The 27,923-nt window shown below is 65.1% G+C and overlaps 4 protein-coding genes across 5 annotated transcripts; 2 read left to right on the top strand and 2 right to left on the bottom strand.

Annotated features, from left to right (window-relative positions):
* Positions 1–92: 92 nt before the first annotated feature.
* BOP1 (BOP1 ribosomal biogenesis factor) lies at positions 93–14,078 on the bottom strand. The gene is made up of 16 exons (XM_056125266.1): positions 13,989–14,078; positions 13,295–13,468; positions 9,507–9,593; positions 2,835–2,989; positions 2,634–2,751; positions 2,455–2,556; positions 2,175–2,387; positions 1,946–2,107; positions 1,792–1,872; positions 1,644–1,713; positions 1,423–1,555; positions 1,148–1,328; positions 783–1,071; positions 621–705; positions 434–541; positions 93–284 (listed from the first exon to the last, which is right to left on the bottom strand). The coding sequence occupies exons 1-16, from the start codon at positions 14,052–14,054 to the stop codon at positions 131–133; spliced, it is 2,178 nt and encodes a 725-aa protein (XP_055981241.1). The 5' UTR covers positions 14,055–14,078; the 3' UTR covers positions 93–130.
* On the top strand, positions 4,004–5,432 carry SCX (scleraxis bHLH transcription factor). Its single transcript, XM_056125294.1, has 2 exons — positions 4,004–4,644; positions 5,120–5,432. The coding sequence occupies exons 1-2, from the start codon at positions 4,084–4,086 to the stop codon at positions 5,156–5,158; spliced, it is 600 nt and encodes a 199-aa protein (XP_055981269.1). The 5' UTR covers positions 4,004–4,083; the 3' UTR covers positions 5,159–5,432.
* Positions 14,079–14,247: 169 nt separating the features above from the next.
* On the top strand, positions 14,248–21,927 carry HSF1 (heat shock transcription factor 1). 2 transcript variants are annotated; one of them, XM_056125271.1, is made up of 13 exons: positions 14,255–14,502; positions 18,852–18,960; positions 19,049–19,185; positions 19,357–19,481; positions 19,795–19,870; positions 19,952–20,013; positions 20,104–20,200; positions 20,273–20,409; positions 20,480–20,722; positions 21,022–21,127; positions 21,201–21,266; positions 21,337–21,406; positions 21,472–21,927. In XM_056125271.1, exons 1-13 carry the CDS (start codon positions 14,386–14,388, stop codon positions 21,675–21,677), a joined length of 1,551 nt encoding a protein of 516 aa, XP_055981246.1. In that variant the 5' UTR covers positions 14,255–14,385; the 3' UTR covers positions 21,678–21,927. The 2 variants fall into 2 exon arrangements, with proteins under 2 accessions (XP_055981244.1, XP_055981246.1); XM_056125269.1 differs by having other exon boundaries at positions 14,248–14,502; positions 20,104–20,409.
* Positions 21,928–22,384: 457 nt separating this feature from the next.
* Positions 22,385–27,371, bottom strand: DGAT1 (diacylglycerol O-acyltransferase 1). The gene is made up of 17 exons (XM_056125283.1): positions 27,089–27,371; positions 25,463–25,550; positions 24,888–24,928; positions 24,724–24,809; positions 24,589–24,641; positions 24,392–24,497; positions 24,200–24,313; positions 24,045–24,119; positions 23,858–23,961; positions 23,739–23,777; positions 23,625–23,666; positions 23,486–23,530; positions 23,260–23,372; positions 23,095–23,160; positions 22,914–23,001; positions 22,777–22,839; positions 22,385–22,682 (listed from the first exon to the last, which is right to left on the bottom strand). The coding sequence occupies exons 1-17, from the start codon at positions 27,229–27,231 to the stop codon at positions 22,527–22,529; spliced, it is 1,422 nt and encodes a 473-aa protein (XP_055981258.1). The 5' UTR covers positions 27,232–27,371; the 3' UTR covers positions 22,385–22,526.
* Between the last annotated feature and the right edge of the window lie 552 nt (positions 27,372–27,923).

Consider the following 27,923-nt stretch of genomic DNA (forward strand, 5'->3'; position numbering starts at 1 on the left):
TGACATGGCCTCTCTTTCTGGGCGGTTAGTGGGGTGCCCTAATGGATGAAGGGGTAATGGAAGCCGATTCAAGACGTCTGCTCAGGCTACAGCAACAGAGAAACAGCTGTATTGCCCCAGATCCCCAGGGCTAACTGAAGAGGCGCACAGTGCCATCGGCTCCAGAGGAGAAGACCCAAGGCTGTGTGGGGTGGAAGGCCACGTCCAGCACTCCCAGGTCCCGGGTCAGCACATGGCCCCTCAGCACCTTAACAGGCACAAGCAGCGGGTTTTGCAGCAAATCGCTGTGGAGAGGGAGAGGGCAAGGATGACATCAGTAAGGGAGGGACCGGGAGGGGCACTGGGGGGCCATAAGAGGGCAGACCCAGGAGAGGACACGGTCCCCCTGTGGGTGCAGGACGGCGGCAGGGCCTGGAGTCACAGCCTTACTCACTTGTACACTGTCCCATGACAGACGATGACACTGCCGTCGTCTGAGCCAGAGGCAAAGAGGGGGTACCTGGGGTGGAACGCCACAGCGCGCAGGGCCTTCTTGTGGTGCCTGGGGAGGAGGCGGGTGTCAGGTGGAGCGGGCCTTGAGGAGGGGAGAGTGGCCCAGCAGGCCCCAAGCAGTGCCTCACCTAAGCACTCTGTAAGGCTTGGTGGAAAGGTCCAGATCAAACCACACCAGCTTGCTGTCATAGCTGCCACAGATGATGTTGTCACCTGGGGACAGACATGGTGGTGGGCACCTGGCAGTGCATCTCCATGCCCTCCCGGGGACACCACATCCCCTATCTCACCTGCGGGGTGCACTGCCAGGCTGGACACCCACTTGCAGTTGGGCGTCAGCTTCTTTGTGAGCTCCTGGCGCAGCAGATGGTAGAGGCGGACGCTGCGCTGCGAGGCCACGAACAGGAACGGCCGCAGTGGGTGGAAGGCCACTCGCTGCACCTGTCCATGGCTACGGCGGAAGGGGCTCTGGCTGCGGCGCCGGCTCAGCTGGTGGAGCAGCACCTGGCTGTGGCCTGGGGTGGCCAGCACCACGGCCAAGTAGTCTCCACGCCCATGCCAAGTCACCTGGGTCACTGGCTGCAGGAGACAGGGACAGCTAAGCTGCCGCCCTCACCCCCCTGGCCCCCAGCCCTGGCTCCTATACCCTCCAGACCTTGCCGTGGCAGATCCGAAGCCTCAGGCCCCTCTGGTGTTCCTCCTCTGAGACCTCCAGCCAGTCGGCCGGCTGCTGGATGGGCTCCTCGGGCACAGTGAAGGTGCCAAGCAGCTGGTCTGTGCTGCCCACCACCAGCCGGTCCCCTAAGGCCGGGTTCAGTAGCAGCACAGTCTCTCCCCTACAGGCCAGAGACAGACACAGCCCCTCAGGCACTGCGCCCCCCCCACCCCCACAGGCTACTACTTGGGTCTCCCAAGAAGCCCCAAACTCACACAGCCACGGCCACCAAGCAGATGGTGGGTTGGGGGTTCCAGGCCACACTCTTCACCACGCCCCCCACAGGTAGAGTCTTCATGCATCGGGCAGTGGCCACTTCCCAGAGCCGCACAGAGCCATCATCTGAACCTGGACCCGGGTGACAAGGCCCTCAGCACCTGACCCCCCGCCCCTGTCGTCACCCCACTCCCGCAGGGCAGTCCCACCTTAGGCCCACCTGAAGCCAGCCACTGGCCCTCGGGAGAGACACTCAGACAGCGGACAAGGTCACTGTGGCCTCTGTAGACCTGCAGACCAGGCCAGTGAAGAGGGGCACCCCGTGTACACCCCTGCCTGCCTGCCCCACCCCCCGCTCACCCCCTCACCAGGGCCTGGTGCGTGGGGAAGGGCTGTAGGTCTCGTGGTCGTGGCAGCTTGGGGATGAGGGCCTCAGGGTCCACGTTCACCTGTGACAGGACAGCACCAGTCACCTTTCTGCCTCGTCCCCTGCCACGGACCCAGGCACTGCCCTCCACGCACCCGCATCTTGCGCTGCCGAGGGCACAGATAGAGGTCAAGGCAGCGCTCAAAGCGCTCCTGGATGAAGCGACCATAGGCTGGCACGGACCGCAGGTTCGGGAATGCTTTCGGCAGGAAATTCAGCTTCCTTTCCCCTGGCTCCTGCTGCTCCCATGCCAGGCGCTGTGGAGACACGGGTGAGCAGGGAACCCAGCCCACCTTGCCTGGATCCCCATGGCACTGGGCTCACCTCCTCCTCGCTTGGCAGGTACTCAGGTGGTGGGTTGTAGGACTCCGCGTGGCCAGGCAGTGCCAGCTTCGGGGCAGGCACATGCATCTTGTGCCGACCTAGCACAGCATTGGGATCCTCCTGAGCCCACAGGTCATAGAAGGTGGGGGCCGAGTCTCGGGGCCGGCGTGGCTGGATCCAGCCCATCTTGATGGCGTGCACCAGGCGAGAGACCTGCAGAGGGGCCAGAGTAAGCGTGGGTGGCATTGGGGCCATGAGGAGACAGTGGGGTCAGACGCACCTTCTCCTTCTCCACCAGCGACGGGATGAAGCTGCGCTTGTCTGCAGGGCGGTTGGTCACTGGGTGGATCATGAGCTCTCCACTGAAGAAGTCCACTGCAGGCTGTGGGCGGAAGCACAGGTCAGGGCGCTCAAGCCCTCATGAGCCCAGGACCTGGGGGAATGGCTGCTGCCTCCTACCTCATATGGGTCGAAGTTCACGTCCCCAAACTGGCCCCTCTGCAACCGCTGCACCAAGGCCACCTGCTCATCAGTCAGCTTCACGTCGCGCCCGGTCATCCGGTCCTGAACAGTGCGCCTGCGGGCCCGCAGCACCTAAGCATCTGCACCTGAGCCCCCTAGCGACTCCCTGCCCCCACCCTGCCCCCACCCAGGCCCCACCAGTAGTCGGGGTCGTCCATTCTGTCCAGAAACTGGTCCAGCTCATCTCGCGTGCGCAGGGGCTTGTAGATGCGCCTTCCATCCAGGTCATAGCCCACGTGCGGGAAATCATCATACCACTCCAGGGGCACATTGCCCACCGTGTTCCGGATGTCCTGCCGCAGGCATCAGGCGCGCGTCAGCATGGGACCCCTGCCCCAGGCCCCGGGACATCTGCCTTCTCCCCAGGGTGTGACGTGGCAAGGAGGCCTGCTGCCCCCACCCCCGTCCTCAGAGGCGCCGGAGCTGCCCCTTCATTCACATTTTCCACTGAAGCAGTGCCAGCCCCAGAGCCTCCCCCTGGATTCCTTGGCCATGGCTCTGGGCAGCCACAGACAAGGGTGACCTCATCGCCCGTGGGCTCCCTCCCCTGGCAGGCCTTAGGCGTGAGTGGGCAACCACACGTGGGCTCACGCCCCCCCCCCCCACTGCAGGGACAGGTAGCGGAGGTGGTCTTGTGAGGTCCTTCCAGCCCGTCGAGCCTGCCCCCTGGGCAGAGCAACCACATTCCTGGACACACATTCCTGGTCAAGGGCCCTGCCAGCCGCCACCCTCCCTCCACCCATCAAGGACTGCTGCCCAGGCGGCTGCTGCCCACAACAGTAGCCACAGGGGGAGGAGCCAGGGCGCACTGGGAGCGGGTGCCTGCTCGCCCCTGTCCCTGCCGCACACGCTAGCCCCAAGGCAGGGCAGGCTGAGCCCCGTGTGTCCCCAGGGGCTGGGGAAGAAAGAAGGGCAGCCGGCTGGTCTGGCTGGGGTCCCCGGGGGCAAGGTGCCGGCAGGCCCTGGAGGCTGGGCTCCCCAGCCCGGGCTCCTGAGGCCCAGGAGGGCACACTCGGCAGGCGTAGGACTGGCAGGGTGCGGCCCGACGTCCCCGCCAGGGCAGCTGCGTTCACTTGGTCATGCCGGGGCAGAAGCGGGGGGCCCCTCGGCGCGGCCGGCCCGCTCCCCCGCTCGCTGAGCGCGGCCTCCAGGGGCTGGCGGCGGCGGGCGGGGAGGGGGAGGAGGCGGGCCAGCGCGGGGGAGGGGCCGCCGCCGCTATAAAGGCCGGGCCGGCCGCGCTGCTCCAGCCCGGGACGCACACGTGCGCGCGGCGCCGCAGCCGCCTCCGCGGGCACCGAGACCCGCCCCCACCGGCCCGGGCACCCCGGCCCGCGCCGGCGGCGGCATGCGCTGCGCGCGGCGGAGCTGACGCCGCGCCCCCGGCCCCATGTCGTTCGCCATGCTGCGCTCGGCGCCGCCGGGCCGCTACCTGTACCCCGAGGTGAGCGCGCTGTCGGAGGACGAGGACCGCGGCAGCGAGAGCTCCGGCTCCGACGAGAAGCCCTGCCGCGTGCACGCGGCGCGCTGCGGCCTCCAGGGCGCCCGGCGGCGGGCCGGGGGCCGGCGCGTCGGGGCCGGCGGCGCGGGGCCCGGGGGGCGCGCGGGCCGCGAGCCTCGGCAGCGGCACACGGCGAACGCGCGCGAGCGGGACCGCACCAACAGCGTGAACACGGCCTTCACGGCGCTGCGCACGCTCATCCCCACCGAGCCCGCCGACCGCAAGCTCTCCAAGATCGAGACGCTGCGCCTGGCGTCCAGCTACATCTCGCACCTGGGCAACGTGCTGCTGCTGGGCGAGGCGTGCGGGGACGGGCAGCCCTGCCACTCGGGCCCCGCCTTCTTCCACGCACCGCGCGACGGCAGCCCCCCGCTGCCCCCCGCACGCGACTCGGAGAACGCGCAGCCCAAACAGATCTGCACCTTCTGCCTCAGCAACCAGAGGAAGTTGGTGAGTGTGGGAGCGCCCGTCCCACCTGGTCATCTGTGGCCAGCCGCAGGGTCTGGAAGGGCCCAGGCACAGAGACTCACCTGGGCACAGCCGGGAGGGCCAGGCCAGGGCTGGGTTCATCAAGGGTCAGCACCTGGGGCCCTGGCCCCTGCACTCTGATCCTGCCAGGCCTCCCCTGCCCCCGGGAGACTCCTGGCAGAGGGGCCGGGGCCCTAAGCGGTGGCACCAGAAGACCGAGGTAGGCAGGATAAAGGGGTCTCTGGACAGCACGCACGGGGGCTCTTGGGCCCCGCCAGCCGGGGAATTTTACAATTCTGGCTGCGCACTCACCTCCCAAGACGCAGGGGGAACTGGGGTGAACACGGAGGGGATACTTCCAGAGCTGGCCCCTCAAGACGGCCTCACTGGGGAAGCAGACGTGTGGACAGCTGCTGGGTCCCCTGTCCAGGCCTGACCCTACCCCCCCTCTCCACAGAGCAAGGACCGCGACAGGAAGACAGCGATCCGGAGCTAGAGGCGTCACCCCTGCCCCACGCGGCCCCCATGGACCCCAGGGAGGGGCCACAGTCTCTGGGGATCCCAACATGAGGCCAGCCCCGCCTCTGGCTACGTGGGGCCGATGGACAGCCAGGCGGCGGCGGACTCTGACTGGCCCCAGCACTCGCCCAGGCCTGCTGGAACTTTCCATGCTGGCTTCTGACTTGGGCTTTCTACTCACTACGTGCTGGCATCTTGTGTCTCTGATGTGATAATATAAAGGCTGGAAGTTTTGTATGATTAAAGTCAAAGTAACAACTACCCGTGTGGGTACACACTGTCCTGCGCGACCCTGGGCTGAGCCCTGTGCCCTGACCCCGGGTTCAAGGGCTCCATTTTCTGCGTTTGGACCGATCACCGGCCCACCTGCCCAAATGTGCTTCACTCAGAAGGGCTGGGGGTGAGAAAGTGGGTGCAGAGTGCGTGAGGGAGGGGCGTGTGGGCAGGAGGGAGCTGAAGAAGGGTGTTGGACCAGGGGTCCATAGGGCCCCACCACTCCCAGCTCCAACTACCCCTAACTCCCCACAGGTCCCCCACTCCCAGCTCCCCCAGGACCCCGAGGAGGAGGCTGCCAGGACTCGTAGCTGGTGTGGCCTCAAAGTCCTGCAGGTGACAATCAGGGTTTCCCGGCGAGAGCTGGCGGCACCGCTGGAGGGGGGCGGGAGGCGCTAAGGGGCTGGGTGTGTGTGCAGTCATCCTCCACTTCCGGCCCAGAGTACCCTGGGCGGGCTCAAGGTCCCAGGGGGAAGCCAGGTGGTGGGGCCCACATGGACACCCCCACAGGGCAGGGCCAAGCAGGGACGGGCTCCAGGGAAGCTGAAGCAGGAAGTGGTGGTGTAATTTTGGAGGAAATTCTCAAAGCCAGAGCCATTAAGGGCTGGGGGCTGAGTCCGATCTGATAGAAATATAACAGGATAAAGTCACGGCCCAGGTTCCACTCAGAGAAATTCAACCCCGAATTTCCTCTCCTTAATCCTGCAGGAGCCGCAGCTGGCCAGGGGAGGGGAGGGCGGGCAGCCACTGCAGACCTCCACCCCCGCCAGCCCGGCCAGGAAAGACCCTCCGCCTGGGCACAGGAGGGGAGGTGGCTCAGGGGGCTCCACCTGCAGCACATGCCACAAGATGTGGGCACCCACATCCCAACCTCTCGCCTGCTGCGCTCAGTTTCTAGACGGAGTGTGCAAGCCCCTAGGAGCCCTGCCCAAGCCCACTTCCTGAGCACCAGGTCCCGGGGGTAGGCTGGGCAGAGGAGGGCGAGGAAGGGGTGTGCAGAGTGGACAGTGTGTGGACAGTACGGAGTGAACAGTGCAGCATGGACAGTACGTGGATAGTGCAGAGTGAACAATGCACTGTGGATGCTGTGTGGATGGTGCAGAGTGGACAGTGTGGAGTGGACGGTGCACAGTGGCTAGTGTAGTACACACGGTATATAGATGGTGCAGAGGGAACAGTATGGAGCGAACTATATGAAACGCTGCACCATGGACAGTGGACAGTGATGTGGGTAGGACAGTACAGACGGCGTGTGAACCCTGCAGAGTGAACAGTGCAGTGTGGACAGAGGACAGGCAGCTCTCTCAGGCGCTGCAGCCCAACTGCCCCCACTCCCCGGGCTCCCCAAGCTGCATCAGTAGCAGGAAGGGGGTGGGTGGCAGTGCCTGACACCCTCTGCAGCCAGATCCAAACCTGACTTCGGGACGCCCTGGGCCCCAGCGATCCTCTGGGAGTCTCCTGGCTGGGGAGAGGGCAGGCAGACCCTGCCCATCATCCGCCTGCCAAGGCAAGCCAAGCCGGGGCTCCGTGAGAGTGCCCCATAGAGGCGGCTGGAAGAGGGGCCAGCAGCCGCCTCTGTGGCCAAGCGGGGTTGGAAGCACTCGGCTGGCCTGGGCTGTCAGCTCCTGTCCCTGGGCGGCTGGTGGAACGAGCTGCTGGCGGCCCCACATGATTCATCACCAGCCACCCGCCCGCCCCCTGCGGCCCAGCCCAGCCCCCCGCCCCACGCCGCACCTGCAGGCTGCCAGGAAGCACATGTGACCCCCGGCAAGCGCCCGCCGACCCCCGGGTCAGGCATGGTGAGAGGGGGCCGGCACCCTCAGGGGGCGGCAGGGGTCCCCGCCCCCCAGACTGCAGGGTCCACGCCGATGTGCGGCTGGCCAGCCGGCGGGGATTTTTCCGCCCGCCCCTCCCCCGCCCCAAAGTGGCTGCAGCTGTCAGGACGCAGATTGGAAGTGCAGGTACGGCCTGGCCGGCTGCCACCTCCCTCCCGTGTCTGTCTGCTCGAGAGGAAGCCGGCCCACCTCTGGAATCCTTCACTCGCTCCTCGTTCCGCCTCTCCCACCTGTCCCGGGGGAGCGCAGGGTCAGCCGCCCTCGCTCACTCTCTCCCGGCTCTCCGATTACAATGCCGGCAGTGTTCCCGCCCCCCGCCGCAGCTCCTCTCCCCACAGACACAGAGGCGGCCGCCTGGCCAGGCTGCTCACCTGCCGAATCGCACCCAGAGGCGTCAGCGGGCAAAGCTGGGCAATGGGCAAGCTCCTCCACGCCCGCCTCCAACTCTGCGTGGACCCCAACCCAAGAGGGCTCATTCCTCACCGCCAGCACCTCTGGGAGGCTCCCTCGGAAGGCACACAGGCCTGGAGCCGGCACCGAGTAGCCCAGGCAGATCCTGAACTCACAGCCCAAGGCACCGAGGCCGTCTCCTACTCCTGCACCCCAGACCGCAGCAGGGCACCCCCAGTAACCCAAGTCCACTTTCTGCTCAGCAGTGTCCAGCAGAACCCTAATCCACAGCATGAGGCAGCCCTTCTGGGTGCAGGGCGTGGGGTGCCCCCCCACCTGGGCAGCTGGGGCACCTGCAGGACTGCTGCCAGGAGAGGCAGCGGGTGGGTGCTGGGGGGGGGGGGCGGTGCAGCCCAGACACGAGCGGGCCAGGAGCCGGGCGCTCTCCACAAACAGCCGAAACCTGAGCCGCCAGGCCGCCTGCCAGCAGCGACGCAAGAGCCCGAGTGCGCGGGCGGCCAGGACGGCGGGGGCGGGCGCCCCGGAGGAGCGGAGGCCGCCAGCCGGAGCAGCTGCCGATCGGTAGCGGTAGCTGGGAGAAGCCGTTCCCGGCGCCTGGCCCGGGAGCAGAGGGGCCGCCCCACCCTGGGGGCCAAGGGCCAGCATGTGCTGACCCAACTGAGCCATGGGCTGCTGGACCAGCTGCCACGGGCTTGCTGAGCAGCCTCAGTTTCCCCGCAGCAGACAGGAACAACGGCGAGCTGGGCCCTCTCAGTCCCCAGCTCCCTGGGGGTCCTGGCCGCGGCATGACATCACGTCTGGGAGGTGCGGTGGGATCCAGCGAGTGGCCGTGTGGGGGTGGGGTGGAGGCACCGGCCACTCCGCACTGGTCCCAGCACAAATGGGAACAGGACCCCCTCCCCAGACTCCGCTTTCCTGGTTTCCCCCTCCACAGCCATCTATGCACCCTCTGGGTGGGAGAAAGGGATGCCGCCCCCCAGGTGTGCACCTGAGAGAAGCATCTGCCACTGGCCTGGAGGGGCTCCCGAAAGTCGAGCTTGTCCCCTCCAGCCGCAGGCGGCGGCGGCGCTGGCAGAGGCAAGGCGAGGGCGGCCGCCCTGTCACTCAGGACATATGGGATAGTCATTGCCGGAGGAAGTGGCCCCCGCGGCCAGGACCAGGAGCCCCCCGTGGGCAGCCAAGGCCCCTCCCCGGCCTCTGTGCTCCATTTACAATCACCGTCGATTTCTCAAAATACCAAATTTAAAAAAGTAGCCGACAGGATGTGGCTGCCGACAGCCGCAGCCCCGGGAGGGGGCCGAGCGGCCGCGCTGCCCCTCCCGAGCGCGCCCGCTGCTCCGGCCAGGAAACCAATTTATTTTGTTTTGTCTCTGTTCTCTGAACGCGGAGACCGGAGCGGGCTGGCCGCCAAGGCTCCTGCAGTCGCTGCCAAGAGTGCGGGCTGGGGGCGGGGCTGCACCGGGAGGGGGGGGGGGCGCTGACAGGCGGCCGGGGACAGGTCGGCCCTCTACGGCCTCAGCATGGCCGGGACTGGTGTGGTGCAGGGGGCCGCCCCTCTGTACAGCCAGGATGGGTTTGGGGTCCACGGGGCCCCTGGGCACAGCTGGGCAGCCCCAAGCACCTCGCAGGGCTCTATCCCAGCCCATGGTAAGCGCAGGCAAGGTTACCCAGGGCCCACCTCCCTCTCGTCCCCAGGATGGCCCCCACACTGTGGCAGTTACCGGCCGGGACCCAAAAATCACTCTTCCAGACCTAAGCGTGGCCCCAGGCCAGCCCCCCTCCCCCACCCCTGCCTGCCCGGCCCACCTCTTCATCGGAGCTGTCCTGCGCATACTCGTCCTGGGCCTCGGGCATGCCCGCCGGCCCCGCCATGCTCCCCGGGGCAGAGGCGGCCTGCAGGGAGAAGGACAGTGATCAGGCTCAGCAGAGTACAGGCATCCACGCTCGGGTCTGAGTCTCTTGGGGCTCTGTCAGGGGCTGGGTGCGGACTGGCACCCCCACACCTGCGGCAGCAAGCAGAGCCCAGGCCTCACTGCACCTGGCCAGCAAGCAGAGTGCCTGAGGAAAGGTGCTCCCCGCAGGGGGGTGTGGGGGCACAGGTGGCGCCCCCCCAGCTGCTCCCTCCAGAGCAGACCAGGAAGAAACCCTGAGCACCATTGGCACAGCCCCAAAAACTAAACTAAGTCACTGTTGAGGCCAGGAAGAGGGTTCAGGGGTTAAAGCCCCAGCCTGGCACATGGCTGACTCTGGTCCCATCCCACGTGGTCCCCCCCGCACTGCCAGAAGTGGCCCCTGAGCACCTCCAGGTGGTCCCCCTCCCCGTGCCAGAGAACGAAATGGTCTTCTTGCCCTTCCTGCTCCTGGGGCTGTGGACCTGAGTGGGTCAGCGCTGCCACGAGGGGGCCAGGGGCACAGTGGGCTGGGGCGAGAGCCCAGAGCAGGGCTGAGCTGCAGGCTGCACAGCCCCCACCAGAGGGCGGCACAGCAGAGCCTGGGTCCCTGAGACACACTCAGGCCCACACATAGGCACTCAGGCCCTCCGGCCCACCGCACCCAGGGCCCAGCCCGCCCCCACTCTCCCAAAGCCCACGAAGGGGCAAAGGCTTTCACGGCACCAAGAAAAGGCCTCTCAGGGCCACTGGATCCCCCAGCAGGGCGGAGACAGGGAGACACAGCCAGAGACAGGAAAGAGCAAGACTCAAGGGGTGAACAGGGGCTGGGGTCCAGTGTAGAGGGTCCAGACCACTGCAGGGCGGGGCGCACAGATCTAGTCCATGGCCCCAGACCGCAAGGCCACGGCAGAGATGGGTACACCCTGGGTGCACACAGCAAGTACCAGTGAGGCAGGCAAAGTCAGGCAGACTGAGACCCGGTCCCCCAGGAAGGGCAGCCGCCAACCCAGGTGCCTGGGAGCAGGGACTGTCCCTGTTAGTCATTGGCGTCCCAATGGGATCCAGAAAGCTAAATGTGGCCCCGGTGAGGGCGACCACAGGGACAGACAGGGCACACAGGGGTCACACATGCAGGCCCATGTGGCAACAACAGAACATGCAGAGACGCACAAGGATGTGTGGAGACACAGGGCACAGGCTCCCAGCCCCACCCCCCACGTCCCTCCCCTTTTCCTATCCCTCAACCCCCTGCTCCAGCCTGTCCTGCAGCCAAAAGGAACCAGCCTCAACAGGAAGCCTCCAGCCACCCTGGGAAGCTAGTCCACAGAGCAGTGAGAAGCAGCTGAGCTGAGGGGAGGCTGCTCAGGCACATCGACAAGACGCAGTGGGACCTGGCCTCCCGGCAATTGACAGGGTGGGGGGTTTGGATCCTAGGTCCCTGCAGTTGTCCCCAGACACACAGGCACAGCTGCAACGACAGTTGGGCTAAGGAGTCAGAGACGACCTGCTGAGGACTGTGGGCAGGGAGCTGGAAGCTCAAAGAGCTGGTCAGGGCTGGGGGGGAGGGGCTGGGGGCGGGGCAGGGCAGGGGGCTGGGCTAAACTGGGCTGGGTTGTGGCAGGACGGGGCTGGGCTAGGGGCGGGGCTGGGCTGGGCAGCAGGCGTTGCACAGGCACAAATCTATGCAGCTGACAGGCAGGGAGGTGCCCAGAGCCTGCCAGGCTCCTTGGAGCAGGAACCAAGCCTAAGGGGTTCCAGGAGCACTGAGAAACAGTAGCCGGGGGGGATGGAGGCTGTGGCTCCCGGGAGGGGGTTGGAAGAGCTGAGTACAGCTGTGCATGGGCTCAGCCCTGAGTACCTGAGACCCCCCCCAGAGCCACGTCTCGCACCTTCCAAGCTTAAGTCCAGAAATCTTCAGGCTTTCACGGGGCTGGGGATGGACTTCCACCCCATCTTCCTGTACTACTGGAAGCCTGGAGGCCACACACACACCCCAAAGCCACTACCCAGGCAAACACTTAACTCCAGCTCTACCACCCTGTGAAAAATTTTGGCCATCCTGCAGACCACAGTCACATCTGCAGCCACGCGACATTCCAAACTCTCCAACCAGGAGAACAGCAGACTGGAGGGGGTGGAACGCAGAGGGCACGGGTGAGTAGGGCATCAATACAGAAGGCTTAGTCTAGAACAAACCTCAGTGATCTCTCATACAAGGGCTTAACGGCTCCATGGTGAGGGGCTGGAGTGATAGCACAGTGGGGAGGGCATCTGCATTGCATGCGGCCGACCCGCTTCAATTCCCAGCATCCCATATGGTCCCCTGAGCACCGCCAGGAGTAATTCCTAAGTGCATGAGCCAAGGGTAACCCTTGTGCAACACCGGGTGTGACCCAAAAAGGAAGAAAGAAAAAAAAAGGGCTCCACGGTGAGATACAACAATCTCCACTTTCTTCTAAGGAAACTTTGATCATTCTGTTAGAAATTATTGATTACAAGCAACATAAAATAAACTACCGAGGACCTGCTAATGAGGGCCACTTAAAGAGCGCTTGGGAAATGTTTAAGTGCAGTGGGAAAATTAAAAAAAAAAAAAAAGGAAAGAAACTTGGGTCCAGCCCCCAGCGCTTCCTGAGCAGCTGCCTCAACTGAGACGCCTACACCCAGTGACAGGTAGCCCCCTCAGGAGAACCCCTGACCACAGGGAAAAGAGGAAAGGCCAAAAAGAACAGACAGCTCCACACTTGCTCTCCACCAGCCCCCACTGAGGGCTGCAATGCAGAGAGGAGGGAACCATGCACTGAGCGTGGCCTCCTCCTAGGGTGGGGGGGTGGCAGAACTGCTTTTGGGGAGGGTTATATACCTCCCCAGACACCATCTGCAGCCCCCGTCATTGCAGAGGGGCCTCCCCATATGGGGCAGTGGCTGCTGTCACCCCAGGTAAGGTAGTCCAGCGGAATGTGAGCAGGGACAGAACGTGGGGCCTCCCGCCCTGCGAGCCCCTCCAGCCTGGGTGGCCTGGACTGGAGAAGTCACACGGTGGGTGCTGTGCCCACGCTCCCGGTGAACTGAGCCCAGGTCTCACGCATGCACTTTGCTATCAAGCCACATCCTCCACCTTAAACAAAAACAAACGTAGGAGATGTAGTGACGGTGCAGCTGATAGGACTTGCCTTGTACAAGGCAGAACTGAGTTCAAATCCTGGCGCCCCATATCGTCCCCTGAGCCCTGTTGGGAGAGATCCCTAAACACCGAGCCAGGAGTAAGCCCTGAGCACCACCGGGTGTGGCCGCCAGACAGAAAATCAAACAAAAATAAACAAAGCACTGCACTGCACTATCCTGTTGTTCAGCGATTTGCTCGAGCGGGCCAAGTAACATCTCCATCGTGAGACTTGTTACTGTGTCTGGCATATGGAATACGTCATGGGGAGCTTGCCAAGCTTTGCCGTGCGGGCGAGATACTCTCGGTAGCTTGCCAGGCTTTCCGAGAGGGGCGGGAGGAAGCGAACTCGGGAGGGCCAGGTCAGCTGCGTGCAAGGCAACTGCCCTACCCGCTGTGCTATCGCTCCGGCCCCAAAAATAAACAAAATGAGATAAAAAACAGCATTGTAAGGACCACGGTCTGGGGTCCTTGTAGAAACCGTAAGCCCTGTGGCCTCCCTGAGGGCCTCCAGCCCCGCGAGGTGCCCACCTACTGACCTGTGTCCCGCCAAGCTTGTCCCGGTGCTCATGCTCGGCCTCGTCCGTGTCCTCGCTGCTGTCGCTTCCCGAGTCCTCCAGGCCAGAGAACAGGCTGTCATCACTGTCGCTGCTGGACAGGAGGTGAGTGCTGTCGGGGCCCGGGCTGGACGCAGAGCCCACGAGGAGCAGAGGCTGCGAGGGTGCAGAGCGGAAAAGCTGAGCCAGGCTTCCCCTGGCCAGCCCACGCGCAGGGCATCGGAGCCCCCGCCGGAGCCCGGCCTGGAAAGACAGTCCCGGAACGGGGAGCCGCAGCTGCTGGCTCAAGGGGCTCAGAGGAGCAGCGGACGGCGGCTCCATTCTGCTCCCTCCCGGCATCCTGGCGGGGCTCCCTCCACCCTTGCACCCTCTCTATTCCTGATGCACACCCCAACCCCTGACCTCCTCCCCTCCTGACCCCGGCTCAATCCCCGTGGGCTGGTCCTGCCTCCTCGGAGGCACAAGCCCCCCGACCTGAAGCCACACAGGGGTCGGATTAAGGGACCCAATGTCCTCCGGACCGAGCCAGTGCTGGCCTGCGGCCCGCGCCCCCGGCGCTCCATCAGGCAGAACCAGCGGCCGCACACGCGGGACTCGGAGCTCGGGCGACGGGTGCACACAGCACGTGGGGCCGCCCGCGCCCCCAGCGCCCGCTCGTGCCCGGCCCCGCAGGCACCTCCTCCGTGTCCGGCCGCTGCCCCGGCGCCGCCCGCCGCCGCCCGCAGCCCCGCGCGCCCGCCATGCGCCCGGCTGCCGGCGTCCGCCGCTTCCGGCACGTCCGGGCCGCGTGGGCCGGGGGCGGGCCCGCGGGGGTCAGAGGCCGCGCGCGGGCCAATCGGCGCGGGCGCCGCCGGGGGGGGCGGGGCGGGGCGGCCGCGAGTGCGCGCGGACGGGCGGCGCCGGCGGGAGCGCGCGCGTCGAAGATGGCGGCGGCCATGCGAGGCCCCGCGGCCGCGAGTGCGCAGCGGGCGGCGGCTGCGCGGCCCGGGCGGCAGGCGCGGCGGCGGCGCTAGCCCGAGCCCGGCCCCCGGCCCCTCGCGCGCGCCCCCTGCGCCCCCCGCGGCCCCGCCGCCATGGACCTGCCCGTGGCGCCTGGCGCGCCGGGGCCCAGCAACGTCCCGGCCTTCCTCACCAAGCTGTGGACCCTCGTGAGCGACCCCGACACGGACGCGCTCATCTGCTGGAGCCCGGTGAGCGCGGGGGCGCGTGGGCCCGGGAGCCCGCACCCTGGGGTGCTCGCGGCCCAGGGGGTCCCGGGGGGCCGCGTGTGCGTGGGAGCGGGGCTGCGCGGCGGGGGGCGGGGCGGCGAGTCCCGTGGGCTCCTCCCGGGAGCGCCCTGGCCTGGGGGCAGGCGGCAGCGACGGGCGGGGCTGGACCGGGACCGGCTCCGGCTCGGGCCTCTCGGCTCGTTGCTGGGCAGCGGCTTGTTTACCTGGCGTGGCCGCCGTGGGAGAGGCCGCGGAGCTGGAGGTCAGGCCCGCCCGCCGAGCCACCCGCGGATTGGGTCTGAAATCGGACCCGACTAGTCCCTAGCGGCGCCGCGAGGTGGTCCCGAGTAGGTTCTGGTTCGTCTGGCCACCCCGGGACGCCCTGTGAGCTGGGCCCCTCTCTCCCTTTCTGCCTGGGCATGTGTCCCCGCATTGCCCGCCCTTGCCCGACCCGCGCCTTTCCCGCTATCCAGGGTTGCTGGGCATCGGCCTTGCTCCCTGGGGCCAGCAGGACAGCCCCCGTCTGCGCTTGTCTGAGGGTCCTTGCGCCACCCACCTACCCACCAGCTTGTCTTTTCCTCGCCAGGGACTCCCCGGGGCCTCTGGGGGATCAGGGTTCCCTGGACACCTCTGAACCGCCTTCACGGGGGTCACACCTGCTGGTGGTGGAGAGGCCAAGTGGGGCCCCTGGGCACAGCCCCGACAGTACTCCACTGAGGGTCCCCGGTGGTGACACGCCCCAGTGGAAGGCCCAAACCCGTGTGTGTGTATGTTTTAAGTGATTGAAGGGCAGGAGACTGATATCTCAAGTGGTAGAACATGGGCCTGAGTTTGTCCCCCCCACACGGCTGTCAGGGCCCCTGACGGTCTGCTGAGTCTGAGTGGGGGCGAGGCTCGTTTCCCTGTTGCCAGGGGTCCCGTGGCCCTGCCCTGTGCCCATATCCCTACCCTGCCTTCCTTCCTCGCTGCTTTGTGCACTGCCAACCCTTTTCCCGGTCTGCGTTCAGACCTGAGCTCTCAGCCTTCCTGCCCTCTCCAGGACATGTCCTGGCACACTAGGACTGCCCTCTCGGAAAAGCTCAGTGGGGTCATGGAGTCAGGCCGTGTCAGGAACAGTGGTACACGGCTGGGCATGTGCAGAAGAAGGTGCTAGGCAGGGTGTGGCCAGGGCCACTCAGGAGCGGTGCCAGGGATCATGATGGGCGAATAGATGCCTTCAAAGGAAAGGAAGGAGAAGCCAGGTAGATGGTGGAGGCCCTGCGTTTGGGGTCCCCCCAACTCTGCATGAGCCCTAGAACACTGCCAGCGTGACCCTCCCTCCTCCCCGGCACCACCATTAGTGGGGAAAAAGGGGGGAAATGACAAAACAAGGAAGAAAATTGCAGTGGAAATCTGAGATGGGGCCAGAGAGTCTCTCCAAGGGTGGTGGTGTTTGCCTTGGCTGTGTCTGACACGGGTTCTGTTCCTGGCACCACACATGGTCCCTTGAGCACCACCAGGCATAAGCCCCAAGCACTGAGTGACCCAACAAGCCTAATGAGGAAAATAAATCTGAAATTGGAAATTGTAAGAAAAAATAATTCAAAGTTTAATTTTCAGATGGATAGAATTGGTCGGTTCTCAAACCCACACCTAAAGGGTTCTTACAAGTTTTCCAATGACAAAGTGAGAGGAGGGCAGGGTTGTTGGCATCGAGAAGGAGTGGGGGCAGCCTCAGTCACTGCCACACAGGCGGGGCAGTAAGGAACCACTTCAGACAGCGGGCGAGTGAGGCGATCAAGTAGCCTTAGCTTGACCTGGTAACTCCTTGTTGAAGGGACCACTTTCCTCGTGATAAATTTTGCCTGAAGGGGACAGCGGGGGCTGTGGGGGCCAAGCTCATGCTTCCGTGTGGAGGGCCAGGGCCCAAGCACAACCCCTCATGGACCCCCTCCCCCCCAGACCAAGCCAGGAGCATCCTCTCAGCAGGCACTGCCAGTAGACAACAGAACGAACAAGGAGCCCGCGGGACCCGCGACTTCATGGGTGTTTTCAGATGTGGCCAGAAGAGTTAGTACCCATCACAGGCTCTCCTGGAGTCGAGAGCAGCCCCAGATAGCTATAGATCAGTAGCCTTCATTCCTCCCCCTGTGCAGTCTGGGATTTGGGAGCACAGTGGCCTCTGGGGGCACATCCAGCACCTGCTACCATGGGCTCCGTCTTGGAGCAGCCCAATCTTAGAGCTGACTGCGGCCGTGTCCAATGCCCTGGTGCCCTTCTGCGCACTCTCATCTCTGTGGTACAAGAATGAGTGGCTAGAGGGGGCGATGAACAGCACAGTAGGAAGGGCATTTGCCTTGCATGCAGCCAGCCCACGTTTGATCCTTGCCACCCCAAGTCATCCCCCAAGCCTGCCTGAGTGTGACCAGTTGTGGCCCAAAACTTTAAAAAAAAAACCTCCCCAAATGTGTGATTTGAGTCCAGGTGTAGTGTTGGAGAGTAAGAAGCGCAGTGGACCTGTGGGTAACAGGATCGGCCATGTAGAAAGCCAGGAAGTACACAAAAGCGCACCTTTCATGTGGCAGCCCCAGTTCCATCCCCGACACCCCGTGTGGTCCTCTGAGCACTGCTGGTGTGGCCCCAAAACAAACGAAAACCCACACAACTAAAGGGTTCTTACAAGTTTTCTACATAGGAGAGAACTCCCCAGATCTCCAACAGTGGGAATGGGCTCTAGAAACTGCATGCACCACACGCGGGAAAGCTCAGCTGAGTCCGAGGATCTTGCTCTGCGTCCCCGGGAAGCTGTGCACCAGGGCATTGGGTCAACCTCTGGCCTCCCTGCCCACAGCCCTTCCAGCTGCTGTTCTGCTTGCACCTGCGGTTTCCCCCACACCGCACCCCACTCCCCAGGTGGAGCTTTGTTACATTAGGGCGCGAGGCCTCTTCAGCTTAGTACCTGACCTGTCGCAACTGGCTCAGGCTTGGAATGTGTACCCGACGCTCAGCTCCCTCTAGCTGACATGCCCCAGAACCCAGCTTCTCAAAGCACAGTCATCACCTTACATGAGTCATGTCACTTTTGAAAGTGTATTTTAGGGACTGAAGCCATAGTACAGCGGGGAGGGCACTGACCTCACCTGTAGGCAGCTGACCCGGGTTCGATCCCCAGCATCTCTGATGGTCCCCCAGTCCACCAGGAATGATTCCTGAGTGCAGAGCCCAGAGTGAGCCTTGAGCACCACTGGGGGTGACCCCGCCCTGGGCAGCAGTGGACGAGTTCTGTGCCCATCCCTGAGCAGTGAGTCCCAGCGTGGGTGCCAGGGGCTCTGACCTGGCGGTTGATGTGACCCGGGGGGTCTCTTAGCTGTCCTTGTTCCTTATGAGGGCTGCTGGGGACCAGGCCACTCCCAGCAGCTCAGGGGATGGGTCAGCCCCCGCCTGTTCCTCTGCTCACTTGGGAGACAGTTCCCTCTGCACTCACCTCCCATCTGGGCCTCTCACCTCAGCTTGCCTCTCCTGGCCTGGCCACTGGAGAAAGGAGGCCCCTCCCTGCCCCGTCGGTTCCCCGCAGTGCCGTGCGGTGAGGAGGGCAGGTACGGGGCTGGGCAGGTGTGGAGATGGGCAGGTGCACAGTGAGGATGGCTGCAGGGTGAGTGGTGTGGCTGGGCGCTGTGGTGGCCCAGGAGGGTCTCTTGGATGGATGTTTTCTCAAGAGTTGAGCCCGAACGTGCTGGGACCTCAGGACTCTGTGGCATGTGACTTGGTGGGATGAGGATAGGCAGGTCCCCTTCCCATGCTCTCTGCATCTCTGCGGTTTGGGAGCCACCAGGGCGGCGCTCAAGTCATTCACTGGAACTTGGGGCATGCAATGCCCAGATGGAGCCAGCACCTCCCGTGTGTGCTCAGAGACCAGAGTCTCTTTTCTCCTCGTGGATTTTGCAGCCATGCTTAGTGCTGCAGAGCATGTGCCTCCCTCCAGGCTGTTGCTGGTCACACGACTGAGCCCCCTCTGCTGGAGCTTTACTGTAATGGGGAGGGCGTTCGCCTTGCACACAGGTTCCACCCCACATGGTCCCCTGAGCACTACCAGGGGTGGTGCTGCTCTCTGAGTTTTCCTGGGCATGTCCCCTGGCACTGGCTAGAGCTGGTGGCCAAGCCCCTAGGACAGCCTGGATTGGGGCCTGCACAAGGCTGTGGGGCACCCCATGGGACTATGTCTGGGACACAGTGGGGGCTCCCACTTTCTCAGCTGCTTTTCAGGGTCCTGGTCCACCCCCAAGGTGTGGGATGTGGGGTGGGGTGTCGGGCCGAGGGAGCCTCGCCCTGTGTGACGGCCCCGTGTCCCGCAGAGTGGGAACAGCTTCCACGTGCTGGACCAGGGCCAGTTTGCCAAAGAGGTGCTGCCCAAGTACTTCAAGCACAACAACATGGCCAGTTTCGTTCGCCAGCTCAACATGTGTGAGTGCCTGGCGCTGGGGCAGGGGGCGCCCTCTGCTGGGGCAGCATGGGCGGCCCGCAGCACTCTGTCTTCCCCCATCCTGTGCAGACGGCTTCCGGAAGGTGGTGCACATCGAGCAGGGTGGCCTGGTCAAGCCTGAGCGCGACGACACCGAGTTCCAGCACCCCTGCTTCCTGCGCGGCCAGGAGCAGCTGCTGGAGAACATCAAGAGGAAGGTGACCAGTGTGAGTCCAGCGTCTGCCCCACCCTGACAGGCCCGACCTGGATCACAGGGACCCCCCAGGCTCCCAGGCATCTCCACGCTAACCTCAGATGTCCCCTCACTGACTCCAGTCATCCCCTCACTGACCACAAGCGTCCCCTCACTAACCCAGATGTCTCCTCACTGACTCCAGGTGTCCACCCTGAAGAGTGAGGACATCAAACTTCGCCAGGACAGCGTCACGAGACTGCTGACGGATGTACAGCTGATGAAGGGAAAGCAGGAAAGCATGGACTCCAAGCTCCTGGCCATGAAGCAGTAGGTGGCAGCCTCTGGGAGGTGTCCTCAGTTCTGTATGCCTCAGCCACACCTCCAGGGTGACCACATGGGTCTCTTCGGGCTGCTCGGGCCTGGGCAGAGGTCCCTGGGGCTGGAGCAGGTGCATGACCCATGGCCCTCACCTCCCTTTGGGGTTCAGCCCCCGGGCAACCGACCGAGAACTGTGGGTCTCGGCTGAGCAGGCCCCAGCCCCGCGACTGCCCGCACTGCTCAGCCCTCGCCTCACCGTCCCTGGCGTGCCCTTGGAGCCCACCTCGCTGGGCCCTGCAATGACGCCCCCTCTCTCCCACAGCGAGAATGAGGCGCTGTGGCGGGAGGTGGCCAGCCTGCGGCAGAAGCACGCCCAGCAGCAGAAAGTCGTGAACAAGGTGCCTCCGGCATCAGGCCCTGGGGCGCAGGATGGGGGCAGCGCTGTGCACCCACTGACCCGCCCTCTCACCCACCCACAGCTCATCCAGTTCCTCATCTCGCTGGTGCAGTCAAACCGCATCCTGGGGGTGAAGAGAAAGATGTGAGGCCCAGGGCGCCCCTCGGCACAGCCCAGCCTCGGCCCGGGGCCTGCTGGGGCCTGGGGAGGCCGCTAACCGCCCCCTTCCCGCAGCCCCCTGATGCTGAACGATGGCAGCTCGGCGCACCCCATGCCCAAGTACAGCCGCCAGTTCTCTCTGGAGCACATCCACGGCCCCAGCGCCTACTCGGTGAGCGCCAAGCCGGTGCAGGGCTGCGGGGGCCGGGGCTCACAGCCCACCCACCACCTCCCTCCGCCGCAGGCGTCCTCCCCCGCCTACAGTGGCTCCAGCCTCTACTCCCCAGACGCGGTGGCCAGCTCCGGGCCCATCATCTCCGACATCACCGAGCTGGCCCCCAGCAGCCCCCTGGCCTCCCCAGGCAGGAGCCTAGAGCAGAGGTGAGGCCGCACCCCCTCAGTCGGGAGAAGGGGGTTCCCGGGCACCTGCTGACACCCACCCTGTGTGCAGGGCCGGGATGCGGGTCAAGGTGGAGCCCCCCAGCCCGCCACGGAGCCCACGGGTGGAGGAAGCCAGCCCCAGGCGCCCGCCCTCTGTCGTGGAGACGCCCCTGTCCCCAACCACCTTCATCGACTCCATCCTGCGCGAGAGCGAGCCGGCCCCCACCGCCTCGGCTGCCCCCCTCCCAGAGGCCCGCTCGCCTGCACCCACCTCGGCCCCCGAGAAGTGCCTCAGTGTCGCCTGTCTGGACAAGTGAGTGGATGACACCCACCAGGGTGCCCGTGGGGATGGAGTGGCCTCAGTGCCCACCCTGCGGCCCGCAAGCCCACAGACTAACCCTCCACTACCCGTCTCTCCGCATGTGGGCACCCGAATGACTCCTGCCCCTCTGCTTCCCATGCTAAGACCAGAACTTCTGAGTGAGCAGGGGCCCCAGGTGCACACACACACCCCGCCCCGGGAGGGGCATGTAGGCCAGTGGCAGGAACTCTGCTCTGGGAAAGTAGGGGGGATACCTGGACACTCCCTTACTGGTTGTCCACACTGGCCAGGACGGAGCTCAGTGACCACTTGGATGCCATGGACACCAACTTGGACAACCTGCAGACCATGCTAACGAGCCACGGCTTCAGCGTGGACACCAGCGCCCTGCTGGATGTGAGTCCCACCCCGCCACCCCAGCCCAGCCTGGCCCTGCTGAGCCTGACTCTCCTCCCCCCTCCCCCCCCAGCTGTTCAGCCCCTCGGTGACTGTGCCCGACATGACCCTGCCTGACCTCGACAGCAGCCTGGCCAGCGTGCGTAGGCGGGGGGTGGGGTGGGGGGCGTCGGCCTGCAGGCCGCTCACTGTGTCCCTCCTGCCTGCAGATCCAGGAGCTCCTCTCTCCGCAGGACCCCCCACGGCCCCTGGAGGCCGACCACAGCAGCCCTGACTCAGGTGAGCCAAGCTACCACCCACCCTCTCTGCCCCCACCATCTCCTCTGACATGTGTCCCCCCACAGGGAAGCAGCTGGTGCATTACACGGCACAGCCCCTGTTCCTGGTGGACCCCAGCTCCGTGGACGTGGGGAGCAGTGAGCTGCCGGTGCTCTTTGAACTGGGAGAGGGCTCGTACTTCTCGGAGGGGGATGACTACACGGATGACCCCACCATCTCCCTGCTGACAGGCTCCGAACCCCCTAAGGCCAAGGACCCCACTATCTCCTAGAGGCTCCAGAGAAGGGCTAGTGGTGCCGGCTGGGTTTGGTGGCAGCTGGAGACTGGATGCCCCCAGTCAGCTGCAAGGGCCCAGCCTTGTGCCACCCCTGGCTGCCCAAAGCTCCACAGCCACACATGGACCGAGTAGGATGCAGCTGTTCAGAGGATCGGATTTTGGGTTTTTCCACAGCTTCCCCTTCCCCTGTAGAGACGCGTGGACCGATGGGACAGGCAGCGATCTATAAAGAATGGGCTTAGCACTCTGGTCTGTGTCTTCCTCCCATCCCGTGCTGTGTTGGAGGCCTGGCCATGCATGCATGCACAGATACACTCCCCTTAACCTCAAACGCACGTGCGCTTGCATGCGCACGCGTATGCGCGCACACACGCACACACCCTGTGCTGCTAGGGTTGTGCTGCATGCACACACATATCCTGAGCTTCTAAGGTTGTGCCACACACCCACACTCCAGGCTGCCAGGGTTGTGCGCCACACCTGTGAAGATGGCAGATGCCATCTCCCAGACACACAGAACTCTACTGCAGGGCCAGCTTTAGGGCAGAGTAGCCCCAGCCAGGTGTGAGGCTGCAAGGCACTGCTCTCCTGAGGGCCCGTGGCCCAGACCCCATTGCTACATGGCGCACAGGCCCTGGATCCCCACCTCCTGGCAGCCCATTCACCAGCCAGCAGGCTCAGGTGGTCACTCTGGACAGCACTTTATTGACGCGGTGGCTACATCGCAAGGATCAGCCACGACTCCCAGGACCTTGGCACCTCCCCCAGGACGAGCTGCCATCACAGGGTTAGGAGGGCGCCCCATAGGGGCAGAGAGGCTGTGCCAGGCCAAGAGGAGGAGCCTCAGGCCCCCGTGGCCGGGGCCTCATAGTTGAGCACGTAGTAGTCATGGACATACATGAGCACTGCCACTGGCTGCCCAATGATAAGCGTCAGCCACATAGCCGCGTTGCCGTAGTTGCCCCGGAAGAAGCGGCTGACTATCCAGGCCAGTGGGATCTGAGGACACAGCAGGAACACTGTTGGTCAGCGGGCACAGATGAATAAGGTGACACGGGCAGGGTCAGCAAGTGCGGCCAGAGACTGGACTCACCTGTGCCATCATGCCTGTGAAGGCCCACAGGCGGAACATGCGCAGCGGGATGCTCACCAGGTACTGCAGGCACAAGGGACAGGTCAGGGCCTGGCCAGCACCCACCCTGGGAGGAGCACCAGGGAGAAAGCACTGACCTCGTGGAAGAAGGCCGAAGCCAGGAAGACTCCAATCTGTGCCACCCACTTGCTGCTGCCACGGCGGAGCATGGGTTTGTAGAAGTGTCTGCAGAGGGAGAAGCCGCAGGTCTATTACCAAGTGTTCCCCAACGGCACGTGCAGGCACACTCACCCACACGCCCTGCCACGCCATGCCCACCTGGAACACCACTTGTGTACGGGGATGTTCCAGTTCTGCCAGAAGTAGAAGACGGATTCCGAGTTCCTGGAGGTGACACAGAGGAAATGAGATCATGCCCTGGCACCCCGGCCCTGGCCATAACCACCCCAAGCCCGCCCCAGCCTGGCCCTACCCGCCACTCACCACCAGTCCCGGTAGAACTCTCGGTCTCCAAACTGCATAAGCTCAGCCACGGCATTAAGACACGAGTGGAACAGCCAGTAGAAGAAGATGAGCCAGATGAGGTGGTTAGGGATCTGTGAGAGAGGCAGCCTCGGTTCACACACACACGCAGCATGGGCCTCCTTACACATACTGCCCTCAGTGCCCCCTTAGACACTGTACCCCTTATCACACCCCCAACACTCACCGCCAGCTTCAGGAGTCGCTCAATGATGCGTGAGTAATCCATGTCCTATGGAGACAGGGCTCAGCTGGAGCGGCGGAGACGCTCTCCCCCTCCGCCCCCCCCCCCCCCCCGCGCCCCCAGGTGGGAGCCTGAGACTCACCTTGAAAGGCTTCATGGAGTTCTGGATGGTGGGGACCATCCACTGCAAAGGAGGGTTCCGTGTCAGAGCAAGCACTGACCCCCCCTCCCCGCCCCCCTGCCCCCTGCCCCTCACCTGCTGGATCAGCCCCACCAGGAGCTGGGTAAAGAAGAGCTGGGAAGGAAGCAAGAACATAAAGCTGAGCCTCCAGAGGCCCATGGCGGCCTGCAGCCCCCAGTGCCCCCTCGGCTCACCATCTCCAGGAGTCTCCTCAGCAGGAAACGCTTCCGGATGCGCGGGGAGCGGGGAAAGTTGAGCTCGTAGCACAGGGTGGGGGCGAAGAGGAAGTAGTAGAGGTCTGCAACGGGAGCATGGGCTGAGGGGTGGCACAGGCCCACACCATGGGCTAACAGGAGCCCTGCTGCTTCACCGGGGCCTCACCTCGGTAGTTCAGGTTGTCAGGGTAGTCCACGGTGTGCTGAGCACTGCCCCCATTGGCCTTCTTGCTGGCAGCAGCTGTGAACAAGTGGAGAGGGGATTGAGGCTGGTGGGCACAGCGGGATGCCCGCCCCTCCTGGCCCCAGGCAGCCCCTCACCAGCCTTGGCCTTGCCCTGTGTCCTGCTCTCACGGCACCACAGGTTTACTTGTCGGTAGGAGAAGAGCTTGAGGAAGAGGACGGTGTAGACCAGCAGCGCCAGCACAGAGCCCACTGCAGAGGGGGCAGAGGAGGCTCAGCCCTGGCCCCCACAGCACCCATGGGAGCACTGGGGAAGTGAGGGGGCCATACCTGGAGTGATGGACTCGAGCAGGAAGGCCACGGCAGCCGGGAAGCAGAGGATGATGGCCAGGTTGGCCGTGTGCAGCAGCAGCCCCACCTGCTCTGTCAGGGCTCCCTGGGGAGGGCAGTCCATGTTCAGGCCTGGCGTGCCCCCTCCCGCAGAGGGACACCTGGGCTGGGGCAGGGGGACACCTGGCCCTGCTTACCACAGCCAGAAGCTTCTCCACCTGGAACGCGGCCACGGCAAAGACATTGGCCACTGGGGACATAAGCACCGGCAGCAAGCTCAGGCCCGGCTCAGCCGCAGGCCCCACCCCAGCCCCCCACGGCCCCCCACTCACCAAGGACCAGGCACAGAGCAGGCCAGCTGTAGGGGTTCTTCAGAAAGAGAGACAGCACCTGGATCGGGTCCACCAATATGCCGTACCTGCAGGGAGCGGGTGGGTTCAGGCCGGGGAGGGGCCTGGAGCGGGCAGGGCAGGGCAGGCCTGGCGAAGACACTCACTTGATGAGGTTCTCTAGAAACAACCGTGCATTGCTCAGGATCTGGGAGGGAGAGGGGTCCCCGTCAGTGCTGCCCCCCACCCGCACGCCGAGCCCACACAGATGCTGCCTCAGCGTGGACAGCCGTCCCTGCCATGCAGGCCTGCCCCAGAGCCAGAGACCAAATCCGCAACTGGACACTGCCCACCCAGGGCCCACAAGTGCAGACACAGACCCCAGCCAGAAGCAGCTGCCACACACCAAGGACACCACTGCCCCTGCCAGCTGTGTGCCCCTGGCCACCCCTCCACCCTCTGAGGTTAAAGACACAGGGAACCTGGACCACAGGCAAGCATGGGGGTGCCTAGGGCCTGTCCACTTGGGACGCAGCAGGAGCAGGTCAAAGGGCTGAAGGCCTCCTGCCACATCAGCAGCAGGAGGTGGTGGCATTCGCCCCACCCACAGCCTGTCCCTGGAGCACTCCCATGACTCACCTGGGCTCAGGAAGCCTGTAGAGACCCCAAAAAGCCTAGGACTCTGTCACAAAACCAGTCCATGGTGGAGCCAAGCCTAGGCCCGGGGTGCGCTCAGACTTACCAGCATCACCACACACCAGTTCAAGATGCCACGGTAGTTGCTAAAGCCACTATCAGAGCTGAACAGCGAGTCCTGCAGCCGGTGGCACCTGGCAAGGCAGAGAGGCCGTGAGCAGGGCAGAGACAGTGGCCATGAGCAGGGCAGGCCTGCGCCCTGCCACCCTGGCCTGAGCCACCGTGGGCAAACACCACACCCATACTGGGCTCATAGGAAATGCCCCACCCAGACCTGAGGTCCCCAGTATTTGTGTGGAGTATAGCCAGCTACCCAGTGAGCAGACATCCCCTCCCCAAGCCACACAGACCCAAGCAAGCTCAGGGTCGAAGGCTACTAGCAGCTCAGTGCCCATCAACCCCCAGGCCCAGGGACCCCTGCCTGTACCCACTGGGGCTCCCACCGGTGCTGGACAGGGGAACAGTAGCGGCCCCACAGCAGGAGCGAGGGCCAGGCCCCGCCCTGGCCACCACTGCCACCAGGAAGCCCCACTGCATTGAGCAAGGCCCCAGGGTTGGTAAGCAGGTTCCCTCCGAGGACACATCTGCACCTGGCCGGGGTAAAACACCCACACTTGCTGGGGATGACGGTGGCAGGGGCCCTGTGAGGGGCACACCCTCCACTGCCAGGGCCAGCTGGGACACAGGGTGGGTGGCTCTGGTCTTTCTCCTGCCCCTACCCATCTGGTGCCACCCCACCAACCTCTTTCCCAGTCTGTGGCAGTTAGGCCAGGAGACCACCGGAGACCACCCAGTGCCTCCAGCGAGGATGCTGCCCGGGTCCACACCCTGACCCCAGCTCCGTGGAGGCTGGCTGGCTCTCACTGGGAGCCCTGCACTGCTCCTACAAGCATCTCACAGCACGAGGAAAGCAACCCAAGCTGGATACCGGGCTGCGGTCAGTCATTCCGCCAGACACAGACCCCTCCCATGGGACAGAGGACTCCTACAGCATGGGGGGGCATGCCACCCTGCACTTCCTCCCTGCACTCCAGAGAGGGCCGGGCCAAGGCGCCAGTGTGGGAGGGAGTCCGAGAGAGGCCTGCCCAAGACACCTGTGCTGCAAACTCATAAGATGCCCCCTCCCTCCTAGAAGGACAAGGGGCTAGCAGGGGCAACCCTCTGGGGGAGTGCGGGGACCTCCGCCCTCAGCTGCCCTTTGCTCAGCTACTGCTTGCGGCTGGGATTATCTTATCTCCTCAGGTGGACTCTGAGCACCCCGCAAGGAAGCTCCTGAATCCCAGAGCAAAAGCCCGTGCCAGGGCGACCCGTCACCCACTTCCTCCTGGGTCTGCTGCGTCCGTCCGGGCAGCCGCCCCCGCCTCTGCCCCGGCCCCAGCCCTGTCCGCCGCATCCCGGGTAGCCTCCCCGGGCCAGGGCCCCGGCCCCGGACAGCCGCCCCCTGACCCGTCCCCGAACTCGGGACAGCCGCCCCCGCCCCGACCCCCGGTCCAGGACAGCCGCCTCCCGCCCCGACCCCCCGCCCAGGACGGCGCTCGGGGTGCTCCTCGCCCCCCGCGGGCCGGTGCAGGGCGGCCGCCGCGACCCTCCGCGCTCCCCGGTGACCTTGGCCGGCGCACCTCGGGCCCCCAGCCCCCGCGTCCCGGCCGGGGCCACACCCGGGCTCAGCTACCTCAGGTCCCAGTGGCCGCCGCCCTTGTCCGCGTCCGCAGCCGGCGCGTCGCCCCCGGCGCCCGCGTCCCGCTCCTCGGCCGCCGCGGGCCGCGACCCCGTCCTCCGGCGCCGGGAGCCGGCCGCGCCGCCGCGCTCGCCCATGCTTCGGCCCCGCCCCCGCCTCCGGACCCCGGCCAACGGCAGCCGCCGCCCCCTGCCGGCCGCCGTAGATCGCTCCCCGCCGAGCGCCCGGGTACCTCCCGGGTCCGCTAACTGGCCCGGGGCCGCGCTGCGCGGCCATTTGTAAGCACGGGCGCGCGGGGCACGCTGGGAGTCGTAGTCCTCGCGGCCGCGCGGCGCCCTGGGAGTTGTAGTCTCAGGGCCCGCGAAAGGCACCGTGGGAATCGTGGCGTGCGAGCTAGTCGGTGCCCGGCGGCGAGACTCGGGGGCCCGGGGGCCCCGCGGGCCCCGCGGGCTTTGCTCGGACTCCCAGCCCACAGCCTTCGCGCCTCGTCGAGCCGGGCTACCGCGCGGGAGCGGGGATGAGAGGCGGGGGCTGGCCTGAGATGCACATCCCAGGGGCTGGAGGAGAGGCCGCCGCGTGTCTGGAGAAATTTGCACCGGGGTTAAGGCGCTGGCCGAGCACCTGCACCGGGCTGACCACTGAGTCCATCTTGGGCCGCTCCCGAGTCCCGCCAGGAGCCTTCCGTGAGCGCAGAGCCAGGAGTCAGCCCCGAGCACTACGAGGAAAATAATTTGAATGTCACCTCTGGAGGGCCCGAGAGATAGTACGAGAGCCAAGTCAAGGCGCTTGTCCTGCACGTGGCTGACCCGGATTCCATCTGGGGATCCCA

Source organism: Sorex fumeus, unplaced genomic scaffold (genome assembly GCF_029834395.1).
Source record: "Sorex fumeus unplaced genomic scaffold, SorFum_2.1 ptg000054l, whole genome shotgun sequence".
Classification (NCBI taxonomy): domain Eukaryota; kingdom Metazoa; phylum Chordata; class Mammalia; order Eulipotyphla; family Soricidae; genus Sorex; species Sorex fumeus.

Coding starts and splice junctions, on each gene's coding strand:
- BOP1 (XM_056125266.1), bottom strand. CDS start 14,054: ATGGCGGGCGCGCGGGGCTGCGGGCGGCGGCGGGCGGCGCCGGGGCAG. Junction 1,714..1,791: donor TCCCCACGCACCAGGCCCTG/GTGAGGGGGTGA, acceptor CCTGGTCTGCAG/GTCTACAGAGGCCACAGTGA. Junction 1,329..1,422: donor TGCTTGGTGGCCGTGGCTGT/GTGAGTTTGGGG, acceptor TCTGGCCTGTAG/GGGAGAGACTGTGCTGCTAC.
- HSF1 (XM_056125269.1), top strand. CDS start 14,386: ATGGACCTGCCCGTGGCGCCTGGCGCGCCGGGGCCCAGCAACGTCCCG. Junction 21,267..21,336: donor TCGACAGCAGCCTGGCCAGC/GTGCGTAGGCGG, acceptor TCCTGCCTGCAG/ATCCAGGAGCTCCTCTCTCC. Junction 21,407..21,471: donor CCACAGCAGCCCTGACTCAG/GTGAGCCAAGCT, acceptor GTCCCCCCACAG/GGAAGCAGCTGGTGCATTAC.
- SCX (XM_056125294.1), top strand. CDS start 4,084: ATGTCGTTCGCCATGCTGCGCTCGGCGCCGCCGGGCCGCTACCTGTAC. Junction 4,645..5,119: donor TCAGCAACCAGAGGAAGTTG/GTGAGTGTGGGA, acceptor CCCTCTCCACAG/AGCAAGGACCGCGACAGGAA.
- DGAT1 (XM_056125283.1), bottom strand. CDS start 27,231: ATGGGCGAGCGCGGCGGCGCGGCCGGCTCCCGGCGCCGGAGGACGGGG. Junction 24,642..24,723: donor TGCTCTGTGCCTGGTCCTTG/GTGAGTGGGGGG, acceptor TTATGTCCCCAG/TGGCCAATGTCTTTGCCGTG. Junction 24,314..24,391: donor GCTCGAGTCCATCACTCCAG/GTATGGCCCCCT, acceptor CCCCCTCTGCAG/TGGGCTCTGTGCTGGCGCTG.